This window comes from Cryptosporidium ubiquitum (assembly GCF_001865345.1).
Source record: "Cryptosporidium ubiquitum isolate 39726 chromosome Unknown contig_22, whole genome shotgun sequence".
Lineage (NCBI taxonomy): Eukaryota > Apicomplexa > Conoidasida > Eucoccidiorida > Cryptosporidiidae > Cryptosporidium > Cryptosporidium ubiquitum.
In genome coordinates this window covers 19,898-37,671 of record NW_021639821.1, presented here as the reverse complement: position 1 = coordinate 37,671, position 17,774 = coordinate 19,898, and the positions used below count along the sequence as shown (strand labels likewise).

Sequence of the window (17,774 nt, the reverse complement as noted above, 5' to 3'; positions counted from 1 at the left end):
TTGCTTAATAACTGATTTAATTTGAGTTAAAATAAAGAGAAGTCATGAAGATGATATCTCTTGCAATATTTTCATGAATTAGGGAAAGTTTATCCTGAAGAATTTGGTCACCCATCACTTTGGATGCAATGATAAGTTTCCTAACAAGTTCATCAAGTCTTAGAATAGTTCTAACAATTGTACCTTCATGAAGATTCATTTCTGAATTATGTACAAATTCCATAATATCTTTAAGAGATTCTTTATTGGACCATTTATAAGCAATGAGCATAAATTTATCATTACATAAAGACCAAAAATGTTCAGTATCTAAATTGATTTGATGTTTATAATGAGTTTTTTCATAGTCAGTATGTATGTTAATAAGTTCATCATGAGCATTTAAAAGTTCAACTGAAGGAAGGGACGGTCTATCATTAAGAATGTTTAATTTTGGGTAATAATTATTGGTTCTTGATTCAATTCCTTTGTTTCCATTATTATTATTATTATTCATGTTATTATTACTATTAATAATATTATTACTACCACCACAACCATTATTATTATTAATATTTGAATTAGAAAAAGATTCCATTTTTTCTGGAAATACAAAACAAGATAAAATAGCAGTGATTTCATGAATATTTAATTTATGTAACATTCCATTAAGTAGTATTTCAATAAGAGTGAGTTCGTCACTTGTGAGTAATTCAGATGCAATTCTACCTTTAGTTGTAATTGTAAGATTATCATTTAGGAATCCTTTTTCAATAAGTAATTGTATTTTAAGCTTCATTTCTGGATAATCATCTAAACTTTCATCATTAATGAAATGTTTGTAAATGGATATTTCGTGATCTAGTTTGTTAAGTTCCACAATAAGAGGAATAATTGAGTTGTTATTATTATCAGATTGATTTTGATTTTCTTGTATAATAAAAGAGTAAGAACTTTTGAATACATTATTGTTGACAAACTCAGAAAATAAATCATTATATTTTTGCAAGAGGTCAAAGTATTCAATTTCAATAGATTTGAGTGTTTTAGATATGGGTAATAGTTTTGGCCAGTTTTCAAGGGAGCAGGAAGAAGAAGAGGAAGAGGAAGAGTAGCCTGTACTGTGTCCCTGGGGTATTTGTTTTTGTTGTTCTTGGTGGTTAATAAATTCAAAAAGATTAACCTTCATACTTTTTTTGTTTTTGTTCTTGGGTTTGGGAATTGGATTAGAATTATGGGATGTTTTACTGTCCCCACTAGTTTTTGTGAGATTATTGGAGGTATTAATACAATTAGAATTAGAGAAAAAGTCTTGGAGAGAATTTTTCAGTAATACCGCAATATTGTGTAGGATGGATTTGTCTTTAAAGTTGATGTTCTTGAGTAAAGTTTGGTCAGAAGAAGAAAATGAAGTAACAGCATTAAAATCAAATACAAACATGAAAAGTTCAGATGGGACGTTTTGGAAGATATAGTAATGGTTAATATTGTTAAATAGAGGATTGTTAGTCTTCCCAGAATTGATGAAATTGGGGTTGAATTGGCTCAGGCTCAGGTCTTGGGTATTAGAAAACAGTTCTTGGGAGCTAAAATTAGAGTGATGAATCAGCTTAACTATTGTTGAGGAGGAGGAGGATGAGGAGGATGAGGAGGATGAGGAGGATGAGGAGGAAGATGAGGATGAGGAAGATGAAGATGAAAAGGATGAAGATGAGGAGGATGAAGATGAGGAGGATGAAGATGAGTTCTTTTGGCCATGCTTGCTCGACCTATCAAAGTCTATGAGGCTCTGTACAACATTGATTTGCCTGTTCTTATTAGAATTTTGGTATTTCTGAATGCTTTCTTCCACCACATCGTAAAACTGGTAATTTGTATTTGACTTTTCTAGAGTATCAGAACTGTTGTTGTTATTGTTATCATTTTTTAAACTAAAGAAGGCCTGGTTTTGTGAGTTAGCCTCAAAGTCAGTAAACTGTGGAGAGTATACAATCACTGAAAAGAGGGTAGAACTTGGATTGTATTCCAGAATATTTGCAAACATTGGGAGAGAATTACCTGTTAGTGCAAAGGAGTTAAAAAGAATCAATCTCCCTGGGTTAAGAATCTTCTGAGTAAGAATGTTTTTATTAATTGAAGAATTAGAAAGCTTTTGAAAAAGATGGAATGAAATAGAGCTAGAAGCCTGAATTGTTGAAATAAGATTATTGATCATATCCAAGAGAGACTTTTGGCTTGGATGATCCTGAACCTGATCTTGATCTTGATCTTGATCTTGTGTATGCTTTTGGGTGAAATTTGAGATCACTAAATTACTATTAAAAGACTCGAAAATAGAATTGAGTTTTGAAACTATAATTTGATGTCTTTTGAGTTTTCTGTTTAAATTCCTGTGGAAAATTGGGAGGTTAATAGCCCTAAACATTTCTTTGAAAGATTTAGTCATCATATCCTCAATTGTAAGAGAATGTCTACAAGAAAGTTGGAGAATCATCTGGTAAGTCAACCTAAATTTACTTTGTACTGGTAAGTAAGTATTAAGCATCATCTTTACAATATCAATACATTCTGGTATAGTTTCATGAGATGAATTAAAAATAAATACATTACCAAAAGTATCGATACCTCTTCTACCAGCTCTTCCTGACATTTGTGTATACTCAGAAGAAAGAAGTATTCTGTTTTTTCTTCCATCATACTTTTTAATGCTTGTGAAAACTATTGATCTAGCTGGACAATTGATTCCCATAGATATTGTCTCAGTTGCAAACAATACTTTTATTAATCCTCTAGTAAATAATATCTCAGTCATTTCTTTAATTATTGGAAGCATACCACTATGATGAATCCCAATACCTCTCAAAGCTAACTCTTTACATTGCAAAAGTTGAGGAATTTTCTGATCCATCTCATTTAGCTTATTTGTAGATTCCTTGATAAAAGTTATGATATTACTCTTTTCATTGTGATTATACAAAAAGTTCAAATTTGGAAGACTAGTTGCTAATTGTTCTACCTTTCTTCTAGAAAATCCAAATAGAATAACAGGTAACTGTTCATTTTTCTCTAAAAGCTTCAAAAACACCTGTAACCTATAAACTTCAGTTTTAAACTTGGTTTCTGTGGTAGATGATATAATCCCTCCAGAGCCCTTAACGCCTCCTCCTCCTTTACCAGATGAAGAAATCTGTTTGTTAATTGCTGAAATTCTGAGCATTGCAATATTGTTGTCTACTTCTTGGTCTAAAATTTGGTCTTTTAGATCCTGGCTTTGATTATATGGATCTTTGTTTTGGTCTTTTGAATCTTGGATTTGATTATATGGATCTTTGCTTTGGTCCTTTGAATCCTGGTCTTGGTCTTGGTCTTGGTCTTGGTCTTGGTCTTGCTCTTGATCTTGGTTTTGGTCTTGATCTTGGTCTTGTGTTTGCTCATTTTCTATATCTGTATCCTCTTCTTGATTTTTGTCATATTCTAATGTATTTTGATTCTGATCTGGTACTTGAGGCAAAGAAGAAGAACTTTCTTTATTTATAGACGAACTAAGCTTATTAACTTTGTTCTTTAGACTACTAATGCTTTTTTTTGCCTTTGAAGTTTTGATAAAGTCCAACATCTCCTTGTAGCCATTTATATTAAACTTATTATTCTCATCCATAATCTGAAAGCATTTTTCATAAATGTAAAGATAATGTTTCAAAGGAACTGGCCTATGCAAAGTTCGAATACAATAAACAGTATTTTGTTTAATTCTTCCAATCCAATTGGCAAATTCCATGTAGTTAGGAATTGTTGCTGATAACAAAACTAATTGAACTTTAGGATCCAATAATATTAAAACTTCTTCCCAAACCACACCTCTTTCCAAATCATTAATATAATGAACCTCATCAAATATTACTGTCTGAATTTGCTCAATACATGGATCATTCCTATACAGCATTGTTCTCAATATCTCCGTAGTCATTATCACACATTGTGCATCAGGATTTATACTTACATCCCCCGTTATGATACCTATTCTGTTTCTTTGAGTAAATGATGAATGTGCTGGATAATCCCTAAATCTATTCAAAAACTCACGATATTTCTGACTACTTAAAGCTTTTATTGGAGATGTATATATTGCTTTTCTTCCATTCTTGTTTGCTAATTCTATTGCATACTCTGCAACTGCTGTCTTTCCTGCTGAAGTGTGGGCTGCCACCAAAACATGATCTCCTTTATGTATATTTATGATTGCTCTTTTCTGAAAATCATCCAATTCATAAGGATATTTTAGCACCACATTTTCGGAATTCTCTGAATACTCTGTATTATTTACTTTAATATCATTTAAAATACTCTCGAGAGGCTCATAACCTATAATTTCTCTGAAATCTGAAACATCTTGTTCATCCTCAATACTCCACTTTTTCCTTATCATACCCTTTTTAGAAACCTCCACTTTACTTTTTTCCTCCTTCTCCATTATATCAGAATCGTTTTCCTGCTCTTTCTCTTCCACTTCTTCTTCTTCAATTTTGTCAATTTCATCCAATTCATTGTCTTCATCTAATTCCTCCTCTTCCTCCTCCTCATCTGAAGTCCAAAAATCCTCTTGATTTGCAAACATTCTTCACTGCTTAAGTCTAAGTGTTCTTAAATAATAAAAAAAAAAAAATGAATATCTATGGTTTTAAGCTATTTCAATCTGCTTGACTGTATATTCCTATTTCTAATTGAAAAATATTTGTATTTCTTTTTTTTTAAATTAATTTACTTTTTAATTCTTTTAAATAATGGAGCCAAATTTATTTTGGGGATCACACCCCTTACTCTACCTATTATAGTTCATAAAAAATATATAACTTAGTTTTAATTGTAAAACACCAACATCTTTGCAAAGTGCATCATCTCTCATATTAGATTTCACACCCCACTCTCTATAGTCCAATTTCCTCTCTCTTTCTTTCTTTATATCTCTCAGTTTTGCCTCATACTCCGTTATAACAAACTTTTTGCATTTGTTGGTTTCCCGCCAGAACATTTGACATTTCGGCATTTTACCGCCAAAATGCCCTCCATATTGCATGTAATGAAAAATTAGTAATTTAATTGAATATCATAAACTAAAATAACAAAAGATATCCGAATTTATTTTAAAAAAGTACTTATTGCGAGAACTACTCAATAATATATTAAAGGCACGAATATAACATAAGGAAAAAACAACTTTTTTCGAATTATTAACTATAATATGTGAAAATCTCCTTCAATTCATTTAATCTTGATAGTGGACTGCACCAGCACTTATTTGTCAATACCACTAAAAGATGTTTTTATACTAAACTTCCTTAATTCTATTACTTTTTATATTATACTTTCTACAAATATATATACATATATATATATATATATATATTATATATACATACATACATACATACTGCAAATTTACGTATTTCTTGTTAACTTTTCCCATTTTTCATTATAATCTTTAAATAGTAAGACTAAGCATAAAAAAAATTCCACTCAAATCAATACATATAAGCAACAACCAGGTTACTAATACTATTAAATAAAAATTAAATCATTCATTATTATAAATATTGTGTATTTAAAGCTTTATATATATATATATATATATATATATATATATATATTTGCACTAATATATCTGTGCTACCTCAGCAAAACATACTCTTTTCATTGATGATAAGGTCTTTGGAGGAGCAGAATTATGCTTTGTCCAAAATGATGATATACTACCTATTTTTGAAAATGTTCCCTTATTTATATTCACATCTGATGATACTGTCCTTCGAAGTATTCCTGCTGTTGGAGGTTGTGCATTAACTATTGAACTTGTTGGACGAAGTCTTATCAATTCTAATAATTTCTGATCTACCTCCCAATATTCTTCATCATCCTCTTCTTCTTCCTCCTCCTCTTCAACGCCTCTCCTTCCCAGCCTATATCCTTCTCTTCTTCTTTCTCCGTCTCTAAAATTCATCATATTTCCTGGTTCCTCATCACTACTAGTTTCTATATCATCAAAATCATAACTATCATCTTCATCCTCACTACTGTAGTCACAACAATAGTTTGATGAAGGAGGAACTGTTTTTGATATCAAAATCCCTCCACAGTTAACTGAACCAGACATACCCCCACCCATTACTATTGCTGAGGAGGAAGAAGAAGAAGGAACTGATGAAGCTGACCCTCCTATCACGTCTGCCCTCAATGCTCCTCCTGAACCCGAATTTCCACTGTTATTGCTTCCCATGTTCTCGCTTCTGTTAAAGATTACCTGGGTAGTTTTTGATGATACTATTATATCACTAGATAACCCAGAAGCTATCCCAACACCTAATGACATGTTACTGCTACTATTCAAACCATTTACCATTCCTCCACCAACCCCTCCACCAGCAAAATTTACACTTATATAATTGTTACCTGAATTACCTATTTGTCCTGTTATCCATTTCTTGTTAATACCTGCAATCTCCAAAATCTTTGATCTACTCCAAAATGATGGATTTATTGTCTCCAAATCAACCTCATTTCCAAACTCTTTTAATCCTCCTCCTGTGCACAAATAAGAAGATAAATCAACTCCAGAATTACATATTCCACTTCCACTAGAGCTTGAGCTTTGTAATAACTTTGAACCTTCTGAAAAACTAACATTTGCTTCATTTCCTGTTCTATTTGAGATTTGTAATGATCCCACACTAGTTCTTGTCCTTTGATCTGACTTATCACATTTTTGGTTACCTGTTATCATTATATTGGTTCCTCCAACAACGCAAACATTCTTTGATTGGACATTATTTGCCTTGCAATTAACTCTCTGAGAAATCCCCATCTCACTACTCTGAGATGCAAGCCTTTGACATCTCCTTATTAAATCCAATAAGCATGATCCACACCAATCTCTAACTTTAACTAGAACTCTTATCACATAAAAAACCTGAGATGTATCACTCAGTATACACATTATATCAAACATAACCTGAAATGACACATTCCTCATCAATAATGCACACTTTCCCATTTCCCCTCCTGTAATCCCCCTATTACTTCCTCCTGTAATCCCCCTACAACTACCTCCTGTATTGGTATGGCCATCCAAATTTTTAGATCTTGAACACAATATTCCATTTAAATCATATAATGGTAGTATTACATCAATTAAGTTTATCAAAGTTGAAACCAGTCTTGAAATACCCACAATTCTTGGGCAACAACATAATACCCTATGTAAGCAACGTAATAAACTATAGCAATATTGTGGGGTCTCATAATATAATATTGATCTCGGGATCTCTTCATTACCTCCCGAAATTGAAACTACAAGCTCATCTATTATGAAGAATGGGTAATTATTCTGAAATAATCTTTGAAAATTCTCAGTATCTTTTCCTAAATTAGATGTTGTATTTATTGTATGGTATCTTAAAGCACATGTTAACAATGTTATCAGCTCTACGGTATAATCGGAATTTCCTCTACATATGCTCAAACAAATATCAGATGTTAATATATATGGATAATAATACAATGAATATAACTTATCATTTAAACTCTTAAATTTTAGTGGTAATATATTTATTCGATCTTGTACCTTGAATCTTTGAATCAACCCCAACTCATTACCATTAATACCGTTATTATTACATGAACTGCTTTGAGATGTTAGATTATTTTCAAATTCTGATGTTACTTTACCAGATATTGCATCAGAGTATTTTTGTTGTGTTGCTTTTTCTTCTTGGGATTCTTTTGAAAAAATTATACTTAAAGTCTCAATTGCATACAAAAACTTTATATATAAGCTCTCAATTAATTCATATGGGCTTGCTTTATCTCCCTGAAAAAATAAGTTATTATCTTGCCTGAAAATATTCATTGTATTGTATAATGATGTTCCAGGACCATTCTCATTCAAATAATACTTTACATTATGAAAAGATAATCCATAACTTAAAATAATCTTAGAATCTATTATGGATGCTAAACAAGGTATTACAGAATCAGAAATTAAATCCCCAGATTTCTCCTCAAATGCATTACCTTCTATCAAAAAACCAAGCAATATAATCTCCAATATAATTTCAATCTCTATCAAATCTCTGTTACATGGTTCATTTATTCTTAAACTCTGATCTTTAGTCAAACCATTCTGATGTTCCTTTAATCTTTCCTTTTCTTTTCCTTTCTTATTATCCAACCTAGTGTTTATGTTTAGCAAACATTTACACAACATTTCAACCAATTTATGACTTAATGTACACATTTTTATAGGTAGAGAGTTAACTGATAATCCTGTAAACTTTGATCCTAAGTTGTAATTCACACAAACTAAGTGAGTACCATCCCTCAAAACATCTAACTCTTCTTGGTAAAAGTGAATATTCCTTTCCAAACTTTTCTTCATATTCCCCAGTATTATCCACTTTCCGTAGTATTGTAATGTAGTATTGTCTTTTGAAAGCCATATCTCAGATTGATTTCTTATAAATCCTGTAACCCTTATATAATCAGCCCAGTGATCTTTATAACTCTCTAGTAATTTCAAAAATAAAAACATCCCATATTTTGCATAGTTCTCTCTCTCCTTTTTTATATCCCACTGTATAAAGTCTACCAGATATTTTAACACTGATATGTAATAATTATCCTTTCCCCCACTCACACTGCAACTTCCAATATTATTTGTTTCTTCATTGATACTATCTACTAATTTACTTGCATCCACATATTTCTTGTTCAATGGTAGCATCATTCTATCTAAATCCGGACCGAAGTTTCTATACCCATTTGGATATGAGCTTTTAATTAAACCTTTAATACCATTTTGGTTTCTCCCTGATATGATAAAATTTTTAATGTTACTCACTAATTTTGTTCCCATCTTTCTTTTATTAGTTTATTCCGGTATATAACTTGTTATAGTAATCTATTCTAAAATACGTAACCTTCATATACGGATTTATGTTGGTTTGTTATTCACTATAATATAATAGAGAAAGTAAATATATTTATACATATATATATATATACACAAATTATGTTTGCTTTGAGTTAATTTTTGCAAATAGGATCCGCTTCTTTACTAATAATATTTGTCTTATTTCTTGTTAACTAATACGGTCTGTGTTTTTTCATAAGGTATTGCTTTATTTTCCCATAATGAAGATGATTATAATATAGTTGTAATTGTCGTTTAAATTGAGAAAGAAAATTTACTCACCAAGATTTAATACCCACTAGCAAAGTTTAATCTCTTCCACTTTAACTTTAAAACATTGGGTATTTTTTTCTGTAAATAATTCTATTATATTGAACAATTTTCTATTCTTTTACAACCAAAACCACTTTTTTCTTAATATTTTAACTTACTTGTTACTCAACAAAAAAAAACTCAATTTCCCTAACCTCTCCAAAATTCCGCTAATTTTTTTTTCCTTGTCTTTTTGACTATTACATTTCTATTTAATTAACCTAAACACACAATTACACACAATATTACGTGTCTTGGCGCGCCTAATATATTTTCTTTTTTTTTTTGCATGGCTTTTAATATATTTTAAAAAGATATGAAAAAATTAGCACTATAAAAATTTTCATAGATGCCGGCACTTAATCACTCTACTTGGCACAAAACATGAACAAGAATTTATTAATTCTTCAAAATTCACACGAATCCTTTGCTAAGATTAGAGTTCAACTTAAAAAAACTATATAATGTTTAATGTTATTATGTGCACTAAACATATATCTAAACATATACACCAGTTAGAATCTGCAAAAATCTTTTTTTTCTTGTAGTGTAATTTTTCATCTAATTTTACTAATAATTTGTTTTAATTTTCCTTGGCCTCCCCCTATATCCCTCTAGCATGGCGCCAAGGCGGTACCGATTAAAAATGATTTAAAGGAAAAATAAAGCAAGAGAGAACTTAACAAATAGAGATACATATATTGTAACTTTTGGTTTTTTTGCTAAATTAAACCATTTTAAGTATGCTTATGTGGAGTAATTCGCTGTGTTAAACATATTTTCTGTGAGAATAACATGTATTTAAGTAGTTAACAAAGATAATATGCAGAACATTAAGGATGAAGAGGAAACCAATCATAAGATAGAGGTAGAAACTTTTGAAAACAGGCCCAGTAAAGACTCATCTGTGTTTGGACTCTCAAACCAGACGCCAAAACCTCCGATCAAAAGAGACTCATTTGTGGGGACCAGCTACCTTCCCATTCAAAATCATTACAAAATGGGAGAAAAAGTTGGAGAGGGGAGCTGGGGAGCAGTTTATGTAGTGGAAGAGCGATGTTCTGGAATACTTAGAGCAGCCAAGAAGATCCCGAAACAATTCACTGGTGAAATTTTCCGGTTTAGACAGGAAATGCAGCTTTTGAGTATTTTGGACCACCCAAACATTGCAAAACTGTTTGAATCATTCGAAGACTATAACTCAATTTACTTAATCATGGAGCTTTGCACTGGAGGAGAATTATTTGATCGGCTTTCCCATGTTGGAAGGTTTTCAGAAAGAGTAACAGCTCATTTAATTAAGCAGATGTTATCGGCTATCTCTTACTGTCATTCAAAGGGAATTGTTCATAGAGATCTTAAGCCAGAGAATTTCTTATTTCTACATTCAAAGTTCAACATAAACTGTAAACACTGTCTTTTTGAACAGAAAAGCAGTCAACTATTTCGAGATGAAGAGGCTGCTTTATCTGAGTACCTAAAACACGACAGATTTAGAATTTGCAGATCTTTACCATCCAGTATGAACAACAGCCAACTCCAATCTCTAATCAGCAATTTTAAAGATAAAACCATAGCACCAGGTGATGATATCTGCCTCGGTAATGATGTCTCTAATCATTCATTCTTTGCCTCAAATTCAGAAATTGGTAAGAAAGAGAGTAATATAGGAGAAAAACATGAAACTTATCACAAAAATAATGATGAAGAGGTTACCCAGAAGAATATACCTGTTCCTAACTCTGAACCATTTGGGTTTTCAAACTCAAATGAAAATTTCTGCCAGAAGAAAAGTTCTATTTCAAACTCTATTTTAAACTCGAACTCGTCTTCTATTAAATATCCAATAACATCCCACCCAGAAAAAGAATGCGTATGTAAATGCAATTGTTTTGAGTTAAACAGCCCTCTTAAACTAATAGATTTTGGGTTGGCTAAGAGAATTACCAGAACTGGAACTCTCAGAACCAGAGTTGGTACTTTATATTATATTGCTCCCGAGATCTTACTAGGTAAAGGTTACGATGACAAGTGCGACATCTGGTCAATTGGAGTAATGGCCCACATTCTCTTGTGTGGGGTACCTCCATTTTCGGGAAACACAGATACTGAAATAATTGAGAAAGTAAGAAGAGGAAGTGTTTCGTTCTCGGAATCTATTTGGAGCCAAATCTCCACTCAAGCTAAGGATTTTCTTCTCCAACTTTTGAATAAGAATCCTTCAGAGAGGATCTCAGCATTCCAGGCATTACAACATCCCTGGTTGAGATCTTGGGATACCCCGAATATTCCTCTTTGTGGTATTGGAATGATTAATAAGATTGTTGTCTGGCCATGGCATCAGCAAAGGATGAAAATTACAAAATCCAGAGCCTCTTCTGGGATTAGCAGTCTTAAAATAAAATCCAGTATTTCTTCACCTAGTTTATATTCTAACCATGGTCCATTAAATGACATTCTTTCTGAAGAAGACCTAAATAACTTGTCAAGTTATGATGGAAATACACCTGGAAACACCAGCTCTCCAGAAGCTGGAGGTTTCTTTAAAACACAAATAATAAATGCTCCTTCAAGGCTGGAATCAGGTTCAGGCGTAGTTTCTGGAACAGGATCCAAGGTGGGACTCTCAGAATCACATGGAATGTCAACTGGAGTCCAAAACAGAAATTTGAACCGAAATTCCTTGTTGAAGAGATCTTGCAGTACTCCACTCCTATATTCTATGAACAATGCCTATCCAAATACAGACACCAACCCAAGTCTTGCGAATATTCCAAATAGCTCTATTTACAATTCTGGTTTGGTCCAAATAACAGATCAGCAAATAGCTACCCCACGAACCAAAGCAACTATTAACGCTTTATTGAACCAAGAAGATTCAATTTTGTCTCCTCCTTGTGATCCAAGATTTCATTTTGGTTGTCATTGCGGAGGCCCTATAGTTCTTAATCATTCTTCCCAAGGTAACTCCAGTATTAATATAGTCGAACATGAAAGCCATAACGAATCAAAAAGCTACTCAGGAATTTCTATTCCTAACTCAATCTCATCTTCCTCATCTTCCTCTTCCACATTTACTACTTCTTATAGTATTTCAAGATCCTCAATTTCTTATTCCAATCTACCAATTGGTAATCATATAAAACAAGGAAATTTGTCCGAAGATCTCGAGCATCCAGACGAGAATTTGACTGATCAACCTATCTTGACCTTAAATAACATATCTATTCCTAATATCATCTCAAAGGTCTGCAACAAAGAACAACTTTTTCATTGTGTTATCTATAATAAGACATGTAATGCTTACAAACCACTCCTTAAGCTTATATCATCTTGGGAACGGTTTTGTAACTACACTCTTTTAAAAAGAGTCATTCTAGTCTCTATTGCTCTTCGAATTGGAGAAAACTGTGAATTTAATAGGCTCAGAGATCAATTCAATAAGTTCGATGTGGCAGCTGATGGGGTAGTTTCTCTTGCCGAACTCCAATGTGTTCTGTGTTTCATATTCCACATTGAAAGGATTTCATCCGATAACTTTAAGATTAAGCAATGCCACTCTAAAGCAACTTCCAACGATAACTTCCTATCTAACTCCTCTTACTCCTATCCGCCACACCCTCCTCTTCTAAAGTCTCCCAACCACTCAAGTTTTGAAGACTATATAGATAATGCTAGTGAAATTGAGGACGACCATTTTGGTGAGATTTACGATGAAAGAGGTGAGAACTCTGCTACTGAAAGCTTGGAAGGGAGGATTCCTAACTCAGATCATATTGATAACTTCAACTCAATGTCGATTGATGATTACTTAAAATCACTTTCAAATCAAAATACATTCAACAAAGAACAACTTCAGAAATATCTCTGCAGCTTCAAAATAGACGACATTATTAAACTTAATGAACTTTGTAATAGAATAGAGAGTATTTTTGGTATAATCGACCAAGATCAAAGTGGATCTTGGGAATACTCAGAATTTATTGCTGCATCAATGGAACCTGAGATGTACTTGAATAATACCAGTGCTTTGAAAACAGTTTTTCGAAACTTTGACAAGGATTCGGATGGAAAAGTCTCGGTCCAAGATATACTTGCGTCTTTTGGATGGGAAGATGATATCATTTTATGCTCAGAGACTATTTCGCCTCAACAATATGAACAATATTTAAAATTAGGAAGTTCCCAATCCTATGAACAACAAAGAGATGAGCGTTTCTTGGGTGTTGATCCAAATAGTTCCGTTCAATACTGTGCTCACATACATTGGACCGAGATCTTTCTAAATGAATGCTGTAAACCAGGTAAAAACTATTTAGATTTTTGTGATTTTTATGACTTTTTACGTAATTAATCAGCCTAGAGTTTTAAATTTGTTTCTACTATAAACTAAATTTTGTATTTATTTAGTAATACTATTTTCTGTAATATTGATCATGTTTACATCTATCTAATTATTAATTGTCTACAGAGATATTAATAAAAAAAGAACAGAGAAGTCCAAGAAGAAACTTTATGGTGGGTTGATGTTTATCATTTTAATTTAGCATTAAACAATTCTGAAATTCACCTAAAATTTTCATTTAATATTTTCCGTTTTTTTTCAAAATGATCTTATAATTTTTAAATTTATTACTATAATAATAAAAGAAGCGCCAAATCATGTAAATTTTTTAATCATTCATTATAATTATTAATTAAAAAAAAATTAAAAAGTTAGTAAAGCAAATTGAGAATCCAAATATTCTTCACTAAGATTTAAGGTACTTCTAATTTGCCTTTTTATTGTTCTCAGTTGCTGATATTTTTCCACCATAAACACTTCCAAGTGTGTTTTTATTAACTGTGGCCAATTATATAAGGACGTCAATTTCTATAATTATGAAGTTTCGCAATCAAAACTATTAAATCGAAATTTAATCGTTGAATTATTGGATAAAATTCAATTTGAAAACGTTAAATTTTACTATAATTAATTTTATAATGGCTCAGAAAGAACAAATGTTTGGGGATATCCCCACAGCAAGGTTTGGTCATTCAACCACCTTTGTTGGAAATTCTAAAGGTAAGTCTAATCTTAAAATCACATCAAACTACTCCATCTACTCTGCTTATTTTGGGTCTACAAATTTAAAAACAAATCAAAGATTCATAAATTTATTTATCATATATATTATTTCGCCATTATCCTATCCAAACTCGTATAGATTCTCCTTAACAAATTGACACGTAATAAACAAAATTTCATGTAAATACCGGTATTAAATTACTAGCAAATTATTAGAAGATTTTTTATATTGCATGTGGACAAAAAACCTTACTGCATGCGAAAAATTAGGTGAGAAAATATGTATAAATATAGTAGGCCAGATGGAGAGTAGTAGATGTTGATTTTTTGAAAATAAAATAGAAATATTTTAATCTTCTATAGTTGTACTGTTTGGAGGAGCTATTGGTGACAGTGGAAGATACACAATTACAGCAGATACATATATATTGGATTTTTCTGCAGGATTTCAATGGAAAAAGATTACAGCAGATAATCCACCTAGTGCGAGAGCAGCTCATGCATCAGCATGTGTAGATTTAATGCAGCTAGTAATATATGGAGGTGCTACAGGTAAGTCAAAGAACAAAAATTTAGTCTCTTTAATTCTAAATATTCATTATTTTAATTCGATAGGTGGAGGAAGTTTGAGTAGTGACGAATTATATCTGTTGGATTTAAGAAAAGATCCCCACTATGGCTGGATGAGTGTCCCAATATGCGGAGGAAGGACCCCTGGGAGAAGATATGGACATACAATGGTCTACAGTAAACCTAATTTAATAGTATTTGGAGGAAATGATGGGCAAAGGACTTTAAATGATGTTTGGTTTATGAATGTGGAAGAAAGCCCATTTGTATGGACGCAAGTATTGTTTGATAGAGATGAGAGAGTTCCATGTCCAAGGGTATATCACAGTGCTGCATTATGTATGGAGGGTCCAGCAGCGGGGATGACTGTTATACATGGAGGAAGAGCAAGTGATTCCAGATGCCTAAGAGACACTTGGGGTCTTAGACAGCATAGAGATGGAAGATGGGACTGGATAGAAGCACCATGCAGAAAGGGAGGACCTCCAGCTCAAAGGTTTCAACATGTTGTATTGTTTGTTGGATCCAAAATGTTAGCATTAGGAGGAAGGGGAGATGACGTTTCAAAGATACTACCGAGTATGCTTTATGATACTGAAAATTGTGAATGGAGAGATTTACCTGGTATTGAAAGGTTTAGACATTCAGCTTGGTCAATCAAATCAACTTTGTTCAGTTTTGCAGGATTTGACCACAAGACTCAAACGCATCCTACTGTAGATTTGCTTTCTATAGATTGTTCAGCAGAACCCAATTTTTATAATGAAAAAGAAAGGTCAACTAGAAAAAAAAGCTTAGCTGGGGTTCCATACAACACAATAGGAGTGCAACCAAAAGACCAAATGTTGCCCGGATCAGGAGGAAATACCAACAGTTCCACAAGAAGCAGCTCAATTAATGAGGAACTAGGTTCTTCAACCTCAAATGAGCAGCTTACTGGAGAAGAGCACAGCCCTCCAAAGACCAATGACATTTCTTTTACTGATGTTGAAAGAGCAATCGCTAGAGCAAATATTCAGCTAAAAAACGACTCAAAGAAATATATGCCTAAGATGGAATACAAGACTACTGCAGGACTAATTGGCCTAACTCCAGCTGTTACAAAAGTCAGCTCAAGAGTTCATATCACCGTTGACTCTATGAACAATGATTTCTCCACGCTTGTTCAAAAAATTTCAATTGACCAACTTGGAGAGGAGGGAAGGAAAATTGACAAAGTTGCAGCAAAGCACGCACTTGCAGATTCTCCTTGGATGTTGACTCCTAATTCAATGGGTGTCCCAGGAACTGGTTTAATCGAAAAATGCTTAAAGTTATTCCTTCATCCAACAATAACCCCAGTTGAGCTTTCTGCTAGGTTTAATCACATGGCAGAATTTTCACTTGCATGGCCAGAAGTGATACAACTTTGTGAAATGGCTTTCAGTATTGTAAAGCAGGAAGACATGGTACTTAATATAAGGACTCCTGTAAAGGTTTACGGAGATATTCACGGTCAGTATTATGACTTAATGAGACTTTTTCACAACTATAAAGCTCCTATTAGCGAAGAGTTGGAAGATGTTTTTGAAGCCAAAGGAGATATTGATTCTACTGACTATTTGTTTTTGGGAGATTATGTTGATAGAGGAACTCACAGCTTGGAAACTATTTGCTTGCTCTTTGCTTTAAAAATACGCTATCCAAGGCAAGTTCACTTGATTAGGGGAAATCATGAAGACCCAATAGTTAATTCACTTTATGGGTTCAAGGATGAATGTAGAAGAAGGTTAAGAGAGGATACTGATGACCCTGAATCATGCTGGAATTGCTTTAACCGTGTTTTTGAGTATCTTCCAGTAGGAGCAATTATTGAAGATAGAATACTGTGCATCCACGGAGGAATTGGAGGTTCAATCCACAAGGTGGAGCAAATTAAAGAGATTCAGCGTCCATTAAGACCTTCTCAGACTCCACAAACTGATTATGAACAGAGGATACTTGATCTTCTTTGGTCAGATCCTACTGATAATGATTCTCTTGAAGGGATTGTTCCTAACGATACCAGGGATCCAGATGGCTGTGGATTTATTGTTAAATTTGGTCCAGATAGAGTTATTCAGTTCTTATGTGAAAATAACCTGGATCTAATTATTAGGGCTCACGAATGTGTACAGGATGGTTTTGAGAGATTTGCTGGTGGAAAACTTATAACCCTATTTTCTGCCACCGACTATTGCGGAAAGCATCAGAATGCAGGAGCTTTACTATTTATCAAAAGAGATCTAACAGTTGTTCCTAAGATCTTACTCCCTTCAGCCTCAAAAGACTCCAGAATGATCCTTAATAGCAGTAATTATTGGGACCAAGACATCCTTTCTCAGAGACCTCCAACCCCTCCGAGATCTGCTACATACTTTGACAAAATTAATTCAGAATTCAATGATATCCCAGCCTAATGGAATCATCAATCATTACTTCAAGTTTAATACTTGGAAAATAGTTTTATGGTCTTTTTTTCTCATAATCACCTGAGTTAAAAAAAGTTACAAACTTCCTACTAATAGTGCAGTCAGATCAGAAGAAATAATAAGCAATCCCTTCAATTTTATATGAAAAAGGACCAGTAGTCAGAAACTATTTAATGTATATGTTAATGTATTTTATTAATTTTTACATAGATACATTAGTAGATGTAGATAGCTAGATTTTTTGCCTTTCATAATAAACTTTAAATAAAAAAAACTACTGATTATTATCTATTACTTTAATGATAATATGCTGGTACCGAGTATAATATTTTAATAATTAGCCGCACAAAAAGAGTACTTTTAAATAATAAATTAAGTAAAAACAAAGTTCTATCAAAAAGACCTATTTTTTTGTTTAAAACCAGCAACCAAA

The 17,774-nt window shown here is 32.7% G+C and overlaps 4 protein-coding genes across 4 annotated transcripts; 2 read left to right on the top strand and 2 right to left on the bottom strand.

The window, feature by feature from the left end:
* Positions 1-16: 16 nt before the first annotated feature.
* cubi_00839 (mRNA translation inhibitor) lies at positions 17-4,594 on the bottom strand (the record flags this gene model as incomplete). The annotated part of the gene is made up of 1 exon (XM_029017852.1): positions 17-4,594. One exon carries the CDS (start codon positions 4,592-4,594, stop codon positions 17-19), a length of 4,578 nt encoding a protein of 1,525 aa, XP_028874231.1.
* A 1,035-nt stretch (positions 4,595-5,629) lies between these two features.
* Positions 5,630-8,884, bottom strand: cubi_00838 (uncharacterized protein; the record flags this gene model as incomplete). Its single annotated transcript, XM_029017851.1, has 1 exon — positions 5,630-8,884. The coding sequence occupies one exon, from the start codon at positions 8,882-8,884 to the stop codon at positions 5,630-5,632; it is 3,255 nt and encodes a 1,084-aa protein (XP_028874230.1).
* Positions 8,885-10,076: 1,192 nt separating this feature from the next.
* On the top strand, positions 10,077-13,607 carry cubi_00837 (uncharacterized protein; the record flags this gene model as incomplete). The annotated part of the gene is made up of 1 exon (XM_029017850.1): positions 10,077-13,607. One exon carries the CDS (start codon positions 10,077-10,079, stop codon positions 13,605-13,607), a length of 3,531 nt encoding a protein of 1,176 aa, XP_028874229.1.
* Positions 13,608-14,236: 629 nt separating this feature from the next.
* Positions 14,237-17,329, top strand: cubi_00836 (protein serine threonine phosphatase; the record flags this gene model as incomplete). Its single annotated transcript, XM_029017849.1, has 3 exons — positions 14,237-14,318; positions 14,685-14,873; positions 14,937-17,329. 3 exons carry the CDS (start codon positions 14,237-14,239, stop codon positions 17,327-17,329), a joined length of 2,664 nt encoding a protein of 887 aa, XP_028874228.1.
* Positions 17,330-17,774: the final 445 nt, after the last annotated feature.